At 50.6% G+C, this 21831-nt stretch overlaps 4 protein-coding genes across 4 annotated transcripts; all 4 read left to right on the forward strand.

Moving 5' to 3' along the window:
* Nucleotides 1-1187: 1187 nt before the first annotated feature.
* On the forward strand, nucleotides 1188-5728 carry CTRU02_209774 (uncharacterized protein; the record flags this gene model as incomplete). Its single annotated transcript, XM_070205334.1, has 13 exons — nucleotides 1188-1342; nucleotides 1408-1510; nucleotides 1541-1953; nucleotides 2016-2321; nucleotides 2378-2542; nucleotides 2601-2783; nucleotides 3433-4293; nucleotides 4355-4421; nucleotides 4483-4669; nucleotides 4732-4915; nucleotides 4972-5130; nucleotides 5183-5423; nucleotides 5483-5728. 13 exons carry the CDS (start codon nucleotides 1188-1190, stop codon nucleotides 5726-5728), a joined length of 3270 nt encoding a protein of 1089 aa, XP_070060982.1.
* A 2755-nt stretch (nucleotides 5729-8483) lies between these two features.
* CTRU02_209775 (transporter C794.04c-like protein 3) lies at nucleotides 8484-10485 on the forward strand (the record flags this gene model as incomplete). The annotated part of the gene is made up of 2 exons (XM_070205335.1): nucleotides 8484-9238; nucleotides 9303-10485. The coding sequence occupies 2 exons, from the start codon at nucleotides 8484-8486 to the stop codon at nucleotides 10483-10485; spliced, it is 1938 nt and encodes a 645-aa protein (XP_070060983.1).
* A 4101-nt stretch (nucleotides 10486-14586) lies between these two features.
* Nucleotides 14587-17681, forward strand: CTRU02_209776 (fungal specific transcription factor; the record flags this gene model as incomplete). Its single annotated transcript, XM_036720593.1, has 7 exons — nucleotides 14587-14703; nucleotides 14875-14978; nucleotides 15153-15523; nucleotides 15646-15834; nucleotides 15914-16182; nucleotides 16272-16990; nucleotides 17048-17681. The coding sequence occupies 7 exons, from the start codon at nucleotides 14587-14589 to the stop codon at nucleotides 17679-17681; spliced, it is 2403 nt and encodes an 800-aa protein (XP_036587433.1).
* A 1568-nt stretch (nucleotides 17682-19249) lies between these two features.
* Nucleotides 19250-21100, forward strand: CTRU02_209777 (platelet-activating factor acetylhydrolase; the record flags this gene model as incomplete). Its single annotated transcript, XM_036720594.1, has 1 exon — nucleotides 19250-21100. One exon carries the CDS (start codon nucleotides 19250-19252, stop codon nucleotides 21098-21100), a length of 1851 nt encoding a protein of 616 aa, XP_036587434.1.
* Nucleotides 21101-21831: the final 731 nt, after the last annotated feature.

The following is a 21831-nucleotide window of genomic DNA, read 5'->3' on the forward strand; positions in this document are numbered from 1 at the left end:
ATCACCCTGGATTCACGATCAGTCTTGAATCTTTCTGCGCTTTAACCCATGGATAAATATTGCGTTCTACGAGTCCAGCCGATAAACAATTTGAATATTTTATTTAAAATAAAAATCCCATTCGTAATTAACCTTCAGTCATGTTCAAATGAAGAGAAGCACACCCCCGAAGCCAAATACCCCAGATCCAATGATAGGTACTGTTCAGTAGGTTTCAAGAACCAGAAAAACGACTATCTACAACATTATTGACGACTATATGATCTTGACGCAATACGTTCATCTCCAGTTGGCATGATCATTGATGAAACCGCCAATTAAAGGACCCACACAAGGCCCAACGAAGGGAGCCAGAGATACTAGGAACATTGACTTTCGGATCTCGTCAGGTAAGAGAACGTTCTCTACCTCTCTATCATCGAATGTTAAGAGATTGCCCCCGGAAAATCCGTTGAAGAATCATGTTGCAGCACTCGTATCGATATTTTGGGCAATAGTTGGGGGAGTGGTCAAGGTAACAACAGAGACCTAGGTGTAAGACAAATCGGTCCTCGTCCATAATACTCGCTTAGATTTCAGATCGTTGCTGGATTTAAAGCAGTTTCAGAAAACGAAAGCGGAGATCCTAGTCGATAAGATCCCATTCATATGAGTGCGTATGTTCAGGATTCGGCGAATGTGTTTCGGTGATTGGAAACAGGGACGCTAGGCTTATAAAGATGAGAAGAAGACATAGTTGAAGCCGAAATGGTGTAATATTTACAATGTAAGTTACTTTAACTTTTTTTCGATTTGGAAAACAGCCAGATGCAAAAGGCATAAAAATAATGAGAGGAACTGAACAATGCTCATTAGACTTACACACCTTCAGGGCGACTGTGAACGAGGCTGCTAGTAGGTGGCCCCACTTATCAAGAACCCGAGGCGACTGGCCGTAGTGCGGAGAACCTAAAGTTTCACTGGGAAATCCTAGTACAGGTGAGTAAGTCGCCGAGGTCGGCACAGCCCTGACAGGCCAGTTTAGTTGGCCAAGGGTGGAATGGGGCTCAGAGGGGTCACAGAACACCCCATTTAAATATAGATTTTTCAGCCTTAAAGACTCGCATCATGTCTTTTGAGGGAGCCAAAGCCCACGACACACCCCTACCTCACGTGTGCATGACCTTGCTAACCTAAAATTTCTCAATATGGATTTACCAACACAAGAAGAGCGCGTAGAGTGGGCAATCTCTCAGCGCCAATTATCCAAAAGAGGGGCTTACAATTTAGTCCATCGAGACATATGGGGGCCTCGAGAGAAGTCTATGGCCAACCCATGGTCACCAAGCAACCCTATGGGAACGTAAGTTGAAACTGCGTGGACATATTTACGACACATTCGAGTTCTAAACAACTAATTACGGGCAGCGTCATCCTTCGCTTGGCTGAGAACAGCCTCTTGCATCACGAGGTTGCAGAGTTCATTAAAAACCAGGTTGAAATATCTCATGATCATATGTTAAGTGTATGCGTATGTAGTTTCTGACTTGCACGAGCGCAGATACATGTTCTTCCTGCCAACCATCTTACATATAGTACGGGCCCGCGTGGTTCACTACGTCTACGTCGTGCTCTGAGTTCATTTATGAACGAGGAATTTCACCCACGCCGAGAGGTCACCTCTGACAATCTCTTCATTACACCTGGTCTGGCTAGTGGCTTGGACGCAATAGCTTGGTCAATTTGCGACGAAGGAGAAGGCATCTTGATCCCACAGCCTTTCTACAATGGCTTCAGCTTTGACCTACTAAATCGCAGCAACACTCGAGTCGTCGGAGTGTCATATGAGGGTGTTGAAGGGTGTACAGGCCTTGACGACCTGTTTCGACCTGAGGTAAACAGACGAGCTTTGGAGTCAGCTTTGTTCAGGGCCCGACGTGCCGGTGTGACAGTTCGTGCCCTGCTCATCTCAAAGTAAGTTATACCGCCAAAGGCAATAGCAAGAACAAGAACCACTAACATGAAGTGACATCAAGCCCACACAATCCCTTGGGCAGATGCTATCCCCCCGAAACCCTCGTAGAGTTCGCATCATTCTGCAGCAGGAACGGGTTGCATTTCCTGTCTGATGAGATCTATGCTAAGTCTGTTTTTCCGAACCCTGCGATCACAGGCCATGCTTCGTTCGTCTCTGTTCTGTCACTCGATCTTCACGACGTCATTAGCTCGGATCTACTACACGTGTTGTACGGTGCAAGTAAAGACTTTTGTGCTAACGGTCTGCGTCTGGGTATGGTCTATACTAGGAATGAAGCTATTCTGGGTGCCATGTCAAGTATTAGGTCGGTCCCCTTGCTGCATCTGTAGCCGTGTTCTTGCTTAACATTCGATCCAACAGTATGTTCTCTTGGTCACCACACGTCCTCCAAGATGTTTGGGCAGCCATGTTGGAAAACAGGGCATGGCTGGCACGGTTCATGGATAAAAAAAACAAACTCATGGTAGAGAACTACAAGGTTGCTACATCATTCCTCCAAAGGCATAACATCAAATACTTCGAGATGTGCGTTTACTAGCGAAAACTTTTTGAAAAGCATCTTGTGAGCTAATGACTTGTCAAGGAATGCCGGCCTATTCATCTGGGTTGATCTACGCCATTTGTACATCCCCAAGTCATCATATCAGCAGCCATCTTACACGATGCTTAAAGTCACATCTGAAAATGCCAGTGTTAGCCGGCAGCGGGAGCTGAATATTATTGAGACATTTTTAAAGCATGGAATCATGATTTCACCAGGCAGTGCGTACGTGGCAGAAGAGTTTGGCTGGTTTCGTATTACTTTCACTTTGGGGAGAGCAGCATTAGCAGAAGGCCTAAGGCGACTGTCAAGAGCAATTGCCGAAGCTGAAGAAGACATATGAGAGGAAATGGATTAACAAGCCTAAAAACCCTTAATTTTCCGGGAAAATGTCTTAGTGTGTTCTTGACGCCTTGAACTTTCGATTCCGAGACGACGACTAGCTTGATGTCACGTGGTGGTCAGTCAAGAACCCTCGGCTTTTCAAAGCACCTGACTCCGCACATAGTCACATAAGAATTGGCCGCGGGTTCTTGCTCCAGAAGCGAGTCGCTCCCATTCCACCTAACTGATGACCTCGCCTTCTCTTAGCCTCAGACACTTTGAATTTGCAGTTACAGACATGGCTGATGCAACGGGAAGGTTAGGTAGCAATTCGCCGTCATCGAGTTCGCCCAGGCCCGTACCACATCGGGTACGGGTGGCGTGTAAGGCATGCAACGCACGACGGGTCAAATGTGATGCAGATCAAGGGCAACCCTGCTGGCAATGTCGTACACGACAGATAGCCTGCGAACTCATTGAATCCAAAAGGGGCAAGTGCGTGGCTGGTGAGCTATATTGCTTTCTGGAACTGTTGTTGATGATTTGCCAGATATGTTCGCAAGAAAGCAAATCGGTCCTCCTCTAAGAGACCTCAAAGAGCAGTCTCTTCGCTTGCTGAAAGACAACATATGCCATCGCTATGTGAAGCGTCTGCTGCTGAAGCCGGACGCAGGATTGCGGGCTCCAAGCATACCGAAGACAACCCTAGTGTAACACCACTTCGACAAAATGCCCAAGGCGAGGAGAGTATATTTCCTTCTCCATTATTGAGACCTCATATAGGGCCAATCCAATCCGAAATCGGTCGAGTGGAACCAAATTCCCAGCCTCATCGAGCTGTGGACACTACTAATCTCGCGTACATTGTCGAGGTGGTTCATAGACCCAAGGACGGCGTAACTGAGCCTTTGAGGGTTCATTATCCGATTCCAGCCTCCATTGTAGACCAATCAGCTACTGCTTTTGGCTCCAAAGCGGCTGGAGAACCCATTTCCCTCCAGGAAGCTCTCAAAACGCCAGCACCTGAAGTTTCCGACCAACTAGTTCGCGCCTTCTTCGAGATCATCCATGTGGCTTACCCCGTATTCGACCGACAAAAGTTTACACACTCATATCTTCATGGTCAAGTCTCACCTTTGGTTTTGCAAACCATTTTTTTCTTGGGCTTTACGGTCGTAGGCGAAAGCACTATCCAAGCAAGTGGCTTCAGCGACAGAGCTGCTGCCAGGAGGACATATTATCGGCATGCCAAGGCGCTTTATGATGCCGATTACGGTACTGATATCATGAACGTCGTTGCTGTATTATTGCTATTTGGCTTTTGGTGGGCAGGTCATGACGAGCAGAAAGACACATGCCACTGGGTGGGTTGTGCGACGACTTTTGCACAGTCTCTAGGAATGCATCGGTCGTATGTCGCGTGGCCCTTTTGCTTCAGTATCACTAGGTTATTTGCTAACCCGACATTCTAGCACATCACAATCCGCTTTGACCCCGCAAATGAAATCTCTCAGGAAAAGAATCTGGTGGGCAATCTACGTAGGTCCAACATGTCAAACCCTTGAGATTTACTTAATTCATACATGCTAAAGGATTCCAGACCCGTGATAGGCATACCTCGGCGGCGTTCGGTCGGCCGTGCCGTATCCGGGATGAAGACTGTGACATTGAACCTCTCACCAAAGATGACTTCATGTTTGATAGAAACTACGAAGAGAGGCTCATACCAGCTCAGCAAGAATTTCACATATCTTACGTGATGGAGATGTCGAGATTGGCAGCATTATGTGCGTTGAAAGTGCCCTTTTCTGGGATCGTGCTGCCATCTTCTGACGTTCTTGTATTTTAGTTGGAGATGTTCTTGTTGCGGAATTTAGTCCGCGTCGAGCTGCAGAAGAAAGGTTTGATACGAAAGTGCTGAAGAGTAATCTTCTGCAGTGGGAATCTCAATTGCCCAATTGCCTCCGCATGTCGTCACTTGACGGCTTGTTAGGAGCCCCTTTTTGGGCTAGCATGCTACACTTCAACTACCAGTGAGTGAACAACCAAGCCCCCCATGTCCTCACGCCTTTGCGAACGCATGGCACAGGTACTTTCAAATACTTCTCTTCCGGCCAAAGTCCATAGAGATCCTCTCTCCTGAGGATGTAGAACGGGACAAGCGAGCCCGTATGGCAGCCGACGCGATCACTCGTAATGCGGAGGATCAGTTAGCCGCTGAAACCATCAGATCCGGACAGATTCATCTGTAGGTGGAGTGCTTGCTTGTATCCAACACTCTCGATCCTAACTCACTGCAGTGTACCGGCTTTGTTCGGCGCTCTTTCCATCCACACCATAGTCATATGCCGGCAAGATCCTGTTCGTCGACAGCTGGCTGAGAACAAGTCGCGGCAATGCCTCCTGGCTTTGGGCGAGCTATCACAGTCTTGGCCCGTGAGAATATGGATTTCTAAATCATTCGTCAGTTTGATGACGAGATTGACGGGTCAAGGCTCATCTGCCTCTGACAGAGCAATCGTCAATGTGTCCTCCAGCATCGTGAGTTCTTAGACACTGTAACCCTAAACATGCTCCCGTTTGCTAACTTGGAAGAACAGCGTACGACAACCCCCGAAGATACATCTATTGATGGGTCTCAAAGCGCCTCGGGCATTCCCAGCAGTGGACAGGTAGTCGCAAACTCCGTGGGGATTGACAACTTTGAACCACAGGGTTTTCAGGGGTATGATGGCTTGAGCCAAGCAACTGACCAACTATTCTACGACAATTTTTGGACATCCTACCTGGACACCGCCTTTGATGTGGACCTACTCATACATCCTACTACGGGGTCTCCACAATGATCAATTTTGAAGAGTGAGACTTGCAAGACAGAAAGGCATAGGCCTGGTAAGAAACTCTCAGCTTTTTTCTCTCTGAATCATTGTGTTCCTTTCTTTCGGAAACCAAGCTGATCTTGGAAAAATGAAAGCAAACAATTGCTAAAGATGTATCAATCCCTTGGCTTACGCAAGACTTTTGTTTGGATTGTCTTCTGGAGAGTTGCAGAGAAGCATGGTGAGGAATCTGTTTCGGATGAGATTGCCAGAGCGCACTGGAAAGCGATTTTATAATGGCGTCCTGCTACTTTTTCCAGAGTATGGCGCTTGCGTGACGCCTTTTGACGAAGACGTTAATCCTGGGGAGTTTCGAACCTAACTGATAGAATAAATCCTGGTATGGAGTGGTTCCCCTTCTCTTGCGCGAGCTGGGACCCAATGCAAAGGCTTGCCAGGAGTGAGCACGGGTTGCTTAGGGGCTTGCGGATACCTTCATAAAATGTTACTGAGTATGTAACATGATCAGTTCATACCGCTGCTCCAGCCTCGCAATTCTGTGTTGTCGCGTTGACCAATCCGTGTTAGCGATTAGCCGGAGGAAGGAGGTCAAGCTCCGAGCAGCCATAGAATCGACCTTGGCATAATGGGTCTGTGGCGATCACCTCGGCCAAAGTTGTAAACGCGGCTCGCGAATCGAAAATTGCAAGGTCACGGTTACGCGGGAAAGAATTTTCACCGCTCTTACTAGGGCCTTCTGCAGGGCCCCAGGCACTTCGATGGTGGCATGTTGCACCTGTGTTCCTGACGGATTACCCTTTTCTGACACTCCGGGAGATGAGCAAGCCGAATGAGTAGAGAGGTGCGTGATTGGTTGTGGAAGCCGATTGAAGAAACGAATGAGCCCATCCCTCTGCACGTGGAGATCTGGATGCCTCAGGGGACAGAGAGTGGGTGTGTAACTGGGTGTAGAGCACTGGATCACACAACCAATCTACACCAGCTTTTCGGTCGGAGGCTAAGCGGTCCGCGATCCATGTAATGCATTTCATTGGCTGTCCGTGTAGACCTCGATCCTCCAGCTGGCGTAGTTGCAGTACAGATATCGGAATGAAAACTGAAGTCGTACGAGACCTCCACTAGGAAATGTTCCAGAATGACAACTACAACAAAGCAACAGAAAAGACGGGGTCTTCTGCTCACTCCAGAGCCCTGCAGATGAATGCTTCAAAGAGGGGCAGGGGTTGAGTCCGTCATCTGCCCAAGAAGCCTCGGTTCTGGTGTACGTTTAGTATCACCGTTCGGATATTAGCGGCTCCTTGGGCTTGATTTGACTTTCAAGTTTGGGACGGCTGCGGCTGGGGCTGAGGCTACACCAGTGGCTGACATCTGATTGACCTCATGTTTGTGTGTTTGTTTTTTCTTCTCTTTTTCTTTCCCCTTTCATTTAGTCACGATTCCCGAGTCATTTCAAATCCAACAAAAATCGTCAGAAAGACTTGGTCCCATGCCATGTGCCATCGAAATAAAAATTGTGACCAGACAAATAATGTTGCGGAGATGTTGGAGATGAGACGGGGAAGAAAAGATGGAGAGAACCGGCCGCCGTACGATCTCTGGGTCCGTTGTTGGTCTTGCACTGTTAGTGCCTGACAATAGTTCGGACACCCCGGAAGTAAGACGTCATAAGTCTGAGCGGTTCGCGCTCCGGCTTTTTCTTGCCCTGTTTGGTACACCAACTGCCTGGCCGGTGCAGTGGATATGGAGACGGGGTAGGACTTTTGGTTGTTCTGCCTGCTACGTAGTAGTAAGAAAGAGGTGGGAATAAGCAAGACAAAAGGTTTTCACCATAAACTGACTACAGATCGTCGTCATCAGTGCTAGCATGGGTCCGCTCTTCGGCATTGACCAATCAGAGCACTCAAAAAGGCAAAAGGTACCCGCTGACCGCTAAGCCGCCACTAGAGCCGCCAACAGGAAACAAGCTTCGTATGCCGCTCTGCCGCAACTTGGCATAGCCCCAGCGAGGTGATGGCAAGCAGCCTCCGAAGGAGGCAACTTTGAAAAGAGTGCAATCGATTATTTCCCTCGTCTTGGCACATTATATCCGGCCAAACTCACACCCATAGACGTACAACAAAAATGCAGTGACAGTAAACGTCAACGTCAATGCTCGATGTTTAGCGGTGTTTGTGCCCCGCCACTCCGGCCCTTCTCCAGACTGCTCCTCGTTATCCACCTGTGGAACCGTCTGTCCCGACGTTTTCCAAACCTGCTGCCACTAGACTCTCAAACCCAGCCGAACTTTTGGGTGAGAGAACGGCACTGGTTGCTTCACCACATGAGCAATGCATTTCAAAGTGGGACGTGCTGCGCTAGATGTTGCCTGTTACACGCCACCATCCTCTGCTGGTGATGTCAGAGTGGGTGTCTGCGCTCTGGGGAATGCGGGATTAGCACGAGCACTGGGACACTGATCATTTTGGGTAAGTTGGTCTTCGGCCTCCGTCCGAAGATTTGATTCTAGCTCCAGGGCTGAGAAAAGTATGGTAGGTTATAATATTTCATGGTCGCCTGCTGTTGGGCTACCATGTTTAACGTGAACCCTCCCTTCCTCACACTCAAGAAAGTAATTCGGCTGGCGAAGGCTGCCTTCTTATTCATTAGAATTCCCATATCACCTTCAAACCTCCTGCTGTCTCCTTTTTTGAAGGAGACAGTCTTTAAGCTTTATTTCATCTCATCTCCTCTTACCCTTACAGTCGTATGAGAGCACTCCAAAATGTCCAGCGCACGATTCGCCGACGAGCCGCCCCAGGTTATCAACCAGGCCGACCTCGATCTTGCCAACGAGAAGCTGGAATCGCGCGATGAACGTCCCGCAGAAGGTAACAACAGTGGTGACACGACCAGCGACCAACTGTCCGCAAAAGAACGAGATCCCCCTGGGGACTTGGACCATGCCAACAACAATGGAGCCAAGCTCGAGAAGCTGGGTACCTACGACAAATATGAAATTACCGAGGACGACTGTTACGATGAGCTGGGCTACTCGTTTCCCAAATGGAAGAAGTGGTACATTCTTACCGTCATCTTTTGGGTCCAGGTGTCGATGAACTTCAACACCTCGCTTTACTCCAACGCTATTACAGGCATCTCGGAGGAGTTCGGCGTCAGTGCCCAAGGCGCCCGTTGTGGTGCCATGATCTTCCTGGTTCTTTACGCCTTCGGCTGCGAGCTGTGGGCCCCGTGGTCCGAGGAATTCGGCCGGTGGCCGGTGCTCCAGCTCTCGCTCTTCTTCGTCAACATCTTCCAGCTCCCCGTGGCCCTTGCGCCGAACTTCGCCTCCATTATGGTAGGCCGCGCCCTCGGTGGCTTATCGTCTGCCGGTGGCTCCGTCACGCTTGGCATGATTGCCGACTTGTTCGAATCTGATAAGCAACAGTATGCTGTCGCCTATGTTGTCTTTTCATCTGTCTTTGGGTCTGTGCTTGGTCCGATTGTGGGCGGTTTCACAGAGTCCTATCTGCATTGGAGGTATGTATTTCATCAGACACCGGAATGTTTTCACACGAAAGTAAGCTAATCAATTCATCTGCAGATGGTCCATTTGGGTTCAGCTCATCTTTGGAGGTGCCGTGCAGCTGTTGCACTTCTTCACCGTCCCCGAGACCCGTAGCACCATCATGATGAACCGCATCGCCAAGAAGCGCAGAAAGGAGGGTAACCCGAACATTTGGGGTCCTGATGAGCTTGTTCCCTTCAAGGACCGCTTTTCCGCCAAGGAAGTCATCACGACGTGGGTGCGTCCCTTCAAGATGTTCCTCACCGAGCCCATCGTGTTGGTCCTGTCGCTTCTCTCCGGCTTCTCCGATGCCCTCATCTTCATGTTTATCCAGTCGTTCGTCCTGGTCTATCAACAGTGGAACTTTTCAACCGTCGATGTTGGTTTGGCCTTCATTCCCATTGGCATCGGTTACCTCATTGCTTGGGCAATCTTCATCCCTGCCATCAAGCGCAACATCAAGGAGCGCAAAGCTAAGCCTCATGACGACAGGGCGCAGTACGAATCTCGCCTTTGGTTCCTCTTGTACACGGCGCCCTGCTTGCCCATTGGACTCATCGGTTTCGCCTGGACGATCCAGGGTCCTCCCATTCATTGGATCGGATCCATGATTTTCGCTGCCATCGTCGGTATCGCCAACTACGCCATTTACATGGCTACAATCGACTACATGATTTGCGCATATGGACCGTACAGCGCCTCTGCCACGGGCGGCAATGGCTGGGCTCGCGATTTTCTAGCTGGAGTTCTCACGGTCCCCGCAACCCCTTTTTTCACCAATATCGGAGCGGACAGCGGAAAGAACCTCGAATACGCATGCACTATTCTCTTCTGCATTTCATTCCTGCTGGTAGCTGCTGTCTACATAATCTACTGGAAGGGACCTGCTCTCCGTGCCCGTTCGCCATTTGCCCAGAAGCTGGCTGTTGCCAGAGAGGATACTGGCGGCCGACGTCTGTCCTACGCCCCCGGCGATCGACCAGGCAGTGAGTTGACCTCTACCCCGATTCTATATCTTCAATGTGCTAATAGGTTCGCCCCAGGTGATGCTGCTGGTGCTGATGCGCCAGATCGCCCCCCTTACCGACGTCAATGGAGCCAGTCATCGCGCTTCTTTGGTGAAAGCAGAGTGACTCCTCGCGGTACCCCAAGAGGAACGCCGTCGGCCAGCAGAGCCAATAGCATATCAAATGTCAACAGGCGCCCGGTTGCGAGATAACCGCTCAATGTTTTTTTCAAGACTTTATTCTCAGGCTTCTCTTTCAGGAGAGATGTCTTTTGTCATTTGCTAATTTGATGACCCGAGATACCCCTTAATGCAGAAAACTTACTTAGCATATTAATACACCCATATTATCGCTCTTTGCAATGCGCTATTCCGTAGTCGGTGATTCTCTCCGGTAATTTCTCTTCAAGACAACTTTTGCCGCTCGTACCTGCGGTTATTAACAAAGGGATGATTTGCAACAAAAGCAGACAAAGACAGATCAAGGAGTTATCCTTGGTAAGTCTTGTAGCTGAGTCCCACGTGGAAGCAGTAATCAAGAAAAAAAAAATAGACTGGACCCAATGACACCCTGATTGTATCACAAAGCATGAGCAGTATATAGCATGTACGAAGTTTATTATTTGGGTCAGTGGACTTAAGACCTCGTAAAGGGGCATGCTGTAGACAGTAGGGCGTGGTTATGCTCTAGAGATTGACTTTCGAGTTCACCACGAGGTGTCATGAACAAAAGCAATACAAGCATCAAACTTAGAGAGGAGATGTAAATGGGCCAACTCATGCAGATCACATTTTGATGCTAGTAATTTTATCGTTTACAATGTTTGTGAGAAGACGTAAGCCTCGCGCCTGCTCCTTTCTCAACTTGTTACTGCCCCTTAGTACTTACACCAAATCCTACCCCTTTTTCTCTATTTCTTTTTTTTATGTCACTTTGCCCAAGTCACTTTGCCCATACACTGTCTATCTAGGTTCTTACTGCTGATTTTGAATTCATATCGTTCTTACAGTAGCCTATCTCCCCAACATGGGCTACCTGAGTGTGTTGTACAAACTCCATATATCCAACCAACTGAGCGACGTCTACTCGACCCCATAACTCGCCAGATTTACGGATAATCACCGAAGAAACTTACGTTAACTCCCCGAAACAGACTCTGCATAAGCGTGGGACGCTCCACAATTACATGAGAAAAATATCCCCTTTGGTATTGGAAATAGGGTTTTCTGTATGGATGCAAGTGTGCCGCGGCATCCGCATATTCTTCCCCCTCCCCCCAAAACCTCCAAAGCTAACGCACTCTGTTTGATCCACTGCTGCAAACCAGCCCCTGAAATTACTCGTTCTGGATCACTTCGTTCTCCGTTTTCATACATGTGTCTAGTGTGTCCTTGTACATGAAAGACTAGGCCGGAATCAGCAGCATGCGTAGCTGCGGCAGCCATGAGCCTCGTTTTCGCATCACTCAGTCCAGTACGCCACCATCCAACATTGCTTTTCTTTTTCTTTTTTTTTTTTTTTTAAATTACAACATAAAGGAGTTTGGGAAAAAGTGCTCGACGCTGACGCGTTCTTCTCACACGTGGTGGTCGCATGGGATGACTGGAGATGGAGAAGCCTCCTGTGGGTTCTTGGCTAACCCGTAGACAAGACGACTATGCTCTTTCTGTAAACGGTAGGCGAGATATGACCTATTCGAGAACACAGGCACGTCAACCACAAAAACAAGGGTGAGATTTAGACGTACGTTGAGGGCGGGATTTCAAGATTGTCGAGAAAAAGCTGCGGTTGTGTACGTCTCCTTTGACTTGCAACTGAAGTATTCTCTTTTCAACATATCTGTAGCTATGCGCTACTCTGGCGGTTGAGATTCATATGCTTCTAGTCACTTTTTGACCTTTTCAACCTTGGTATACCCCCATACTACAGTTCCGTAACATTTAGCCAAGCCAAAACTCTTTGTTGAGCCTCCCTCTTCTGGGCAACTTCCTAATTGAGAAACTAATAATGTGGATCAGGTGTTGGTCACTAATCATATAATATAGATTAAACGGCACTCTGAACTTTCGACTGCATTCACACCTTGATTATCATCAACATCCTGACATGCCAGAGCCATAGCCGAGCTCCAGATGGGAGATTGAGATATGAGACGAGGGCAAGATGTACGACGGAGCCAGTCAAAACGGAGAGACCCGACATGCGGTCAAGACTTCTGCAGGTGGGTATGGGCGACCAGTCGTGCAGGCAGCAAGTGTAACATACCAGGTAATTTGCTTGCCATGTGCTTGTAAACTCAGAGTTGTCAAGTGGAGAGGCGTCACGGATAGGCATTAACAGCTATGTAATGGAAATGCTAGTCGAACCTTCAGAAATCCGTTTTGTGCCATTGGCCTGATTGGTTGCCTTATGACGTCAAGCCGGGTTTATCCCTCCTAGTAATAGTATCGGGTGACGAGTCGTTGTGCGAGATGGATGATCCTATGAGGAGTTGTAAAGAGCGAGAGGATAAAGAAAGACTCGATTGTCTAGGCTTTCTTACAGAGCCATTGGTAGAGACCCGGTAACCCGTCTATGCCAACATCCTACGTAGTAGTTGAGAACCTTTTATAATAGACAGGTAATCTTTTAGATATTCGCCGCAACTATTGCGAGTCTGTTTTCGTGCTGACCTAAGTAACGCCCCTGCATGTCTGTCTTGGCATATTAGTTGAGCCAAGAAGGACTTCTCCTTTTGTGATTAGTAACGATTATTTCAGGCATCTTGGGTGAATTTCTTTTTTTTTTTGTCCCGGGTGACGATCGTGCTTCGTATCCGGGTGGCAGTTGTAATTTCTTGAGGGAATGAGCTCCTCTCTTTAGAGTTGCGCCAGTTTTAATACTGCTTTAGGTATCCGTAGTGTATGCACCCATTTTGTAGGTGGGTAACTGCGTTGAAAAAACTTTCAGCATGCCCAGTACGACTTTGGACGCTTCACTGCCTCCTCTGAGACGAAAAGCTCATTCAAGACGGTGTTGACTTGTTCTGAGAGGGTCGGATGATCGGCTATCGTCCGTAGGCCGTATGCAACAAGTTCATTGGCGGGATAGCTGCTTGTCATAAAAAAAAAAAAACGCGACAGACTTTGAAGACGCATTTAATTCGAGCTGTCGTTAACGTGGTGTGAAACAGGCAGTCCAACCTGAGGTAGGCAGCGTAGCATCCATCGAAGGCTACTACGCGGAAAGAGGGCTAGCGAAATCAGTGACTGACTCGGGGGGAGATGACAGTGGAGATGCTAAGGGCGTTTAGAGTTACGCGCAATGGAACTTTTTTGCCTGGGCAGACAAAAGAGAGTTCACCAAAGCCATTTCCTCGGACGAGGAAAGATGAGACCGTTGAAGCTGTGGCCAGTTGTCCCGAGCAGAAAGCGTGCGTGGCCTAGGGATGAGCCTTCTTTCTATAATGTAGTCTTGCCTACCCGTTATGGTCCAGGTCAACAGGGCCCTTAGCACGAAATCAGCGACTCGGAATTAGCCCCACTCCCGGACCCTTAACCCGAAATCGACCTTGGGCCAGATTAAGGTTGAGCATTTAAACTTCACCCCTAAAACACAAGACAAGCATCAGGTTGCGTCGGGGCGCAGGATCGCTTGATTATAAACCTCTTACGCACCCATCCGCGCATGCCGACGGAAATCTGAAATCTCCGCGTCCAGCCCGTCCGGAATACTGCCACAATTTGCGCTTTCCCACCCTCTACAGCCAAATCTGAGGGAGAGAGAGAGAGAGCGTGAGAGAGAGAAAGAGAGAGCCAGTGTTGTGTGTATGTGTGCGTGAGCAGAGAGACAGAAGATAAGTGGAAGGGAAAAAGACAGACAAAAAAACCAACAAAGGAGAGAGAGCAGAGAGACTTTGGAGGAGCCGAGACCAAAAGAACCAAACAGAGCAAAACAACCACATACGACACAAAGACCAGAGGAACAAAAAGGAACGGTTAGTAGGGGCCCTGAAGCGGTACTCACCACCCTTGACATGCTTTTCTGGCCCCCAAACCCAATCACCCACCCCTAAGCTCAAGCCCAAACACGCTCCTAGACCCCCCCTCCGATCCCTTTTCCCTCTGGCGCAGAGACACTTCTGCTGGCATTTCTTACACTCCAACATTCCACGCAAAGACGGGAGGAGTTAAAACTGGTTTCGGTGTCGTTCTCGTTCCCAACAGCTTGGGAGAGCAAGAAGAAGGGAAGAAAAAGAGTTTTGCCAACACGGAGACGCAGGCCGAACAAGTCCGGCTTTTATTTGCCAAGACAAGAGGGAGGGAAAAAAAGTTATGGAGCAGAGCCCCGAAGCTCAGTTGTCACCGCCAGACGGACAAGCGGCGACTCGCGGGTCCGACGCACTTCCGAGACCGCGTCCGTTGGCTTGCACTCCATGTCGGCGCCGCAAGGTATGTTAGCCAACAATCTCTTCCAAGGGTTCTGAATGGTTGCTCAAGGGGAACGCGGCAATTATTACCGGTGGATTCCGAACCACTACCCGGGAACTTGGGTAAAGGAGCCGGGGACCATATCGAATCTTGGCTGACGGCACGCCGGCGATCCGGCACGGCACTTTACAGATTCGATGCGACCACAAGACGCCAATCTGCTCCAACTGCGTCAGATATGGGCTGGAATGTGCCTGGCCCGAAGGTAGACGCTCTTCTGGACGTCGTCAGAGACCGTAAGCTATACCTCATCTTCACCCTCTCCCGCATTCTCACCTCCACTTCCCGCCCCCCTCCCTCAAGGATCGGCGTCCATCAAGGCCCGCTGCCTGGCCTTATTCCCAACTCTATTATCGATGCAAATCTCCGAAAGGCACGGAAAATCGGCTGACGCACATTGTCCCCTGAAGGCTCTATGAAGATGTCGTTTCGAGGCTTGCCCAGATGGAGCGGTTGGTGGAGGAGCTCCAGTCCACGAAGCCAGATCAGGGTATGACTCCGCCAACCAACGAGGCGAGTACTTCTAGCATATCACCCCTGAACACCGTTTCAACACCTGCGGTGGCGCCGGCGGTGGCGCCGGCGGTAACGCCGTCTTCCATGACGGCGTCGGTAACGGTTTCGGCTTCCCAGTCTCCTATATCGAGACGGAAAGCTAGCAGCGCAAGCCCGTCTTCCGGGAACCCCGACACACACCCATCTCCAACGTCCGCCACATCTTCAACAGGGGCGAGGCCGTACTATGTGGGAGCTCCTAATGAGCAAGTCGTCGCTGCGGCAGGTAAGAAAAGGCCATTCCCAACTCTTGGGTCTTGCATGTTGTGGCGTAAACTGCACTTGGCTGGCTCAACATCAGGAACATGACAATAAGGAGAAGGAAGGCTAACAAGGCTTGCCCATCAGGCGCCTGCTCTCTGCTCTCGCCCCAAGGGCTGGCTCAGATTGAGCTGCTCATCGGGGACTCGAGGTTCACCAATGCCCTGAATACCCTCCAGCCCAAGCTCGAGACTCTCAGCCCGCAGCCGTACCTAGAGCCATCAGACGTGAACAACCCGCTTCCTCCTAATCATGTGATCATGGACTGCGTCAACGGTAAGGAGATTCAGTGTCGTTGTTGAATACGCAAAACGTTCTTGTATTTGAACGATTTAACTAAGGGGCTGCTTGGTAGATTATATGGTGACGATGAACACTGGCATTCGACTCTTCCAAGAACACGAAGTACGAGCGGCGCTCAGCGCGTACTTTCAGGGTCAACCCATCGCAGACCCAGGCTGGCGGTTGGCGATCAACTCCATCCTCGCCCACACGATGCGCAAGAGAAACCGCATGCGCAACAAGGATGAAAGCGAAAAGTACATCCACAACGCCTTGGGCATGATTCCCAATGTTATTATCCGGGCGCCAACCCCCCTCACGATCGGAGCCATGTTATCAGTAGTAAGCCACTCGCTCCTCTTTCGTTACCCTCATCACCTCTCGAATTCGACAGTCGTAACGGAGCCACTGACTGAACAAATCTGCGACAGATACTCTACTACAACTTTATCTCAGAAAACCACATCGCCCTGACACTCCTCGGCCTCACCGTGCAACTTCTCCTCATGTCGGGATACCACCGTCCGGACCCTGACCTCGCCTTTGCCGACCCTCAGAATCTTAGCCCGGCAGACCATCTCCACCGGCGCCGCCTCTTTTGGCATGCGTATGTCATCGACCACGACCTCATGCTGCGCATTGGCAAGCCCCCGCTTATCAGCGACGACTTCCTCTTGGACCTACCCGAGGAACATCCGGCGGATGGGTATAGCATGTACTACTACCCCAACAACATTACGCTCAACTTCTTCCTGCAGCAGGTACGCCTGGCGCAGATCCAAGGCCGGATATCGGCGGCGCTGTACTCGAAAAGCGGCGTGCCACCGACAGAACTCGAGGCGGAGATCCGCCGACTCGATGCCGAGTTACAGGAGTGGAGGGAGAGCATACCGGAAATGATCCACCCCGAGCGCGTCGATGCGTTACTAGACGGCGACTACCACCGCCTGGTCTGCCTTACGACTCTGCACTTCACTTACTTCCAGCTCGTTGTTGCAATTCACTCGACAGCATTCAGATTGCCGGCCTTTGAAGACCAGGAGGGCGTGGAGACACCCGACATTGGCCCTTCACTCGCGTTATGTGTCGGCGCATCTCGAGCGGCCATCTCGCTGCTAAATTTCCACCAAATTGAACACCCTTACACGCCGTAAGTACCGGTCTTCTTTAATAATCTTGCTCTCCAAAGTTACTCACGTGTCGTCAGATATTTGATCTACCAAGTAGCCTGGAGCGTAGACCTCCTTTTCGTCAACATACTCCAAAACAAGACTTCGCCTCGGGCACGCCGCGACCTCGAGCTGATCCGCACAGTGCTCTCCTTCTTCGAAACATACGATCCGAGTCACCGGACCGTTATCTCGTACCAGATCATCAGCGTCATTGCCGACGTCGCCGCCTCCGTTCTTGCTAATACTCCCACTTTACCGCCTCACATGCGTCCCGTTTCCCGGCCTGTGGGTACCGCCGTACAGGTCCCACCAGCGACGTCAAACCAGGCCGTCAGCCCCGCCACGGCCATGGCACGCCAGAGCATCGGGGGTTTCCCACCCGAACTTGGCATGACGGGGACGACACCGGGTCGCAGCGGGAGCATCAACGGCGCCAGCCCAGATGTGTTGGGCCCCATGACCAGCCTGACCATGTCCGATCAACAGCAACAGCAACAGCAAGGGTTCGTAGACATGACCGCCCTGACGCCGGTGACGCCGGCAAGCGAAACACCGTTCATGTCCGGTTTCATGGACATAGCGACGGACTGGCGGCTGCCGATGGACTACCAGCCCGAACTATGGCAGTACGACAACATTTTGGATAGTCGATACCAGAATCGGAACTAGGCGAAGAAGGGCGGCTCGAACTGTGGGCTGGCGAACGCAGTCTTGGCGTCATTTGGTCCACCACAGCGGACCACTCTCGGGCTGGGAGCTCCAATAGCGTTTTGTGTCAATTTGTTTTAATTGTCACCCACAAGCGAACTCACCGGGCGCCCGAGGCTATGCTTAGCGCCGCTTTACAGGAGGCAAATCAACAAGCGACGACGTCGACAAGCACGCGACTCGTTGCTGGAAGAGAGGGGAGAAGGGAAATAGGAACGATTACAGAAATCCACGGGCGAATGGGGGTCAGGGAGGGACCGGAAAGAAAAGAAAAAACCCGGTGCTCGATGGGTGAAATAGAGAAAAAGGATGATATAACAGCAAACCAGGAATCCATTTCGTGACATACAACGGCACATATCGTCCAGACGACGATATAGGGCATTTTGTTCATTTTTGGGGTTGTTTTTTGTTATTATTTTTTCACTTCTTCTTTCCTGGGCATAAATTGGGGCAGAAGAGAGGAGGCACAGGAATTCTTAGACTTGGGGCGTCGAGGGGGGGAGGGTAGGGGAAGGGAATACTCATCATGTTACAGCTGCCTCTCAAACCGTCTACACAGATACCAGCAGAGAAGGGAAGAATTGACTTTGGATTTTCATTTATTTACCCCATTCCTCACTCACCTAACAGCATCGAGTTTAGTTCATGGTTGTGAAAGAGAACGTACGGTTCCCAAGGGGTTGTCTGTCTCCCTTGCCCTGGCAAAAAATGGCATTCCCCCTCCATCCACAGACAAAACATGGTGAGACAATGGGAAAAAAATCCGACCCCAGAAGAGACGACAACAAACGGTTTTCCTCCTTTTTTTTTTTTTCTTTTCTTATTTTTCACATGTCATTTGCCTATCACTTTTTCTTTGTTTTATTTTTTCTCTCACCCTCTTATTGGGGCTCCGATACACCCCTTATCCAGGGGTTCGAAGGTGGAAGCGACAACTGCGCGCTCCAACCCAGCTCCTGCAGCTGCAGCTCCGGAGTCCGACCGGGGGGCCAGTATTATCATCGACTCGCAGCTGTTGTGACGTCAGTGCAAAAAAATGCGGATTCCTCGGAGCTGCTTGCACTACACTACACTACACTACGCTGCACTAAATTACACTACGTTTGTTCCTCTTTTGAGGTTCTCATTTTCTAGGACCATTATTTTTTTTTCTTCAAGGCGAGGCGCGAAAAATGCTTGGGCCAGATGGAGCACAACTAAACTGATTCAGCCTTTTTACCCGGTTCTTTTCGCACGAGGTATGTCGTCAGGAATGTTTAGACCCTGACTACCAACACCACCACCCCGATCCCGACCGATCCAAGAGTTCTGTCCCCCCCCCCCCCAGTCCCCGTGCCAAAAGCTCCAAACCGCTATGGCCTTGTGGAATATCTATATTCAACAGTGTCCCTCTCGTTCTCGTCCCACCTCCCATCCCAGACTATCAGCCCTCCTCCACAAAGTCAACGGCAACACGCTGATTATCCACACCTGATCTTGCAACAATCGTGGCCGCGGCCCTTGCGTCCCCGAAACTCACCCCCACAATGTCCTCCGAGACGGCGGCGGCTGGCCAAGACAGAAAACGGCGATCGGCAACCCATCCGCCCAAGACGCTGCGTGAACGCTTCCTCCACTCGCTGCCCTACTACACGGGACCGTACGGCGTGGGTTTCCTCGAGATTGAGGTTCCGGCTCGCACGCCGCGCACCTTTTCAGAGCTCAGGAGAGACAACGTCCCTCTGCTGAGGATCGACACCGTGCTCTTTGCCGTCTACTACCCGTGCACCCTCAAGTCCAAGACTGACGACCATCCAACCCCAGGGCACGGCCACCGCAAGCCTGGTAGTGGTGGTGATGCCAAGAAGAAGCCGAAGCTCTCGCGGGTCGGCTGGCTCCCGCGCCCGCGCGTCCTTACTTGTAAGGGCTATGCCAAGTTCATGAGCGTCCCAAACTTGCCGGTGACGGCTTACATCGCCTCCACCTCCATGTTCACGAAGCTCCCGGCTCTGAGGAACGCTAAGCTGGCGGAGAACTGGCCGGAAGAAATGCTGGGCGATGAAGGGCCGTCTGGTCGAGCGGCAAGGGACGAAGAGGCGAGGTCATCAACTAAGCCCAAGTTTCCCGTCATCATCTTCAGTCACGGCCTGGGAGGTTCCAGGATGAGCTACAGCTCCATATGTGGAGAGCTGGCCAGCTACGGCTTTGTCGTCGTGGCGATTGAGCATCGTGATGGCAGTGGCGCAAGAACTTATGTCAACCTCCCCGAGCACCGGGAGATTTCCGACAGCGACTCGTCCATTACGCATTCCCACATCAAGAGCGTCAGTGCCAAGAAGATTAAGAACAAGAAAAAAGGCAAGCAGAATGACCAGTACTATTGCGTCGACTACCTCTTCCCCAAGGACAACGCCCAGGACACGGCACCACACAACGCGCGTGGGGTCGATACGGAACTACGAACGGCGCAGATCGAAATGAGAATGAACGAAATAGAGGAAGCGTACCGCGTCCTCGGATACATCAACCAAGGACGGGGGCGTGAGGTCGCGGCTATGAACCTGAGAAGAAAGGGCAATGTGGCGTCCAGCTCCAAGGGCTTGACGGGAATCGAGTGGGATGATTGGACAGGACGACTGTTTTTGGAAAACGTGACAATGATGGGCCACTCGTTTGGCGGAGCAACGACGGTCGAGAGCTTAAGATCGGAGTCGCTCAGCTGGGTAGGTCAAGGCATCATCCTCGACGCTTGGGGTTCCGCTACACCTCGAGCGGGTGAGGACGCTAGGCATCGCGTCAAAAAGCCACTTTTGGCGATCGGATCGGAGGCCTTTATGCACTGGCAGGAAAATTTTGACAGGCTCGTCGATATCTGCAACGAGGCGAGAGCAGAGAATGCCCTGACCTGGATGTTGACCATCAGAGGCTCCACTCATCTCTCCCAGACTGATTTCGCTATACTGTACTCGACATGGATGGACCTGTTGATGAAGACGCTCGTCAACCCCTTGAGAGCCATCTACCTTACCATCTCTCCGACGCTTGAGTTTCTCAAGATCACACTGCCAGCAGAGCAGACGAAGTACAGCATGTGGGTGGACGAGAAGATCCTCAAGTCGGCAGAGGCATCATCGACACCGGAAGCTGTGGTGAAACAAGACCACCGGCCCGATGACAAATGGATAGCAGTCCGGCTCAAGGTCGACAACGAGGCGTCACTAAGAATCAAGAATTGGATTCGGCATAAGAAGAGAGTGTTGTATCGAAAGGGAGAAGGCTCTGGTTTACCATCTGGGCTGATCAACTGGGGCGAAGGCAACGAGCTCTTCATCCACTTTAGTCCTGGTCTTCAGCCTGTGGAAGAGTACATGCGGAAGAAAGAGCGGGTGACGGGTTAAGTCCAACAAACCCCCAGGTGTACGATATCTGCACCGCCTTGTACCTTTATGCGTTAGCTCCGAGCTGGCTGAGCTGTTTTATTGGCAAGAAAATTCATTTATGGCGTTTTGGGGGGAATGACTGTAACAGATGCCAAATCTACTGGCCTAGGACTCTTTCAGCGCAGGCGAACCGTTGTTAATTGAGCGGCATTATATCGCAGCAGGCAATGCCAATGACTTGATGCTCAGCCTTAAAGGCCCCAAGTGATACAACCGATTAGGTTGATGCTCCTGATGGGCTACACCGTGGCGGTCTTGATCACGAAATCGCTGGCGGTAAGTCGCAAGAGAAAAGGGAACGTGATTTAAGATCGCACAGTGACTGGCCAACGGCTCTGCAAGCCGTCGGTGTGCTTTGACGGGACTGTCGAAGCAGACGAAGGACGATGAAAATTTGGAGACTCCTCTGGTCTTTTGGACGCGTTTTGCAAACGAAATGCTCGTGCACGTTGCGCTTTGTCGCTGAAGTGGTATAGTCTTTGGTTTGATGTGGGAAGCGAGGTTCGGACGCACAACCGAAAGAGACTAGCCCAGGTACTACGGCGTCCATCAAATTTCGATCGGATCGAACTAGGGGGTGGCCCGGCAGGTGATTTTATTGGGAGTGGGATTGAAGCCGCGGATTGCATTCTGGAACGCGGAGGCTAAGAAAGGGTGCCAGTCTGTTCGATTTCACTGCCCCGGTGGTT

This window comes from Colletotrichum truncatum (assembly GCF_014235925.2).
Source record: "Colletotrichum truncatum strain CMES1059 chromosome Unknown Contig_0006, whole genome shotgun sequence".
NCBI classification, from domain to species: domain Eukaryota; kingdom Fungi; phylum Ascomycota; class Sordariomycetes; order Glomerellales; family Glomerellaceae; genus Colletotrichum; species Colletotrichum truncatum.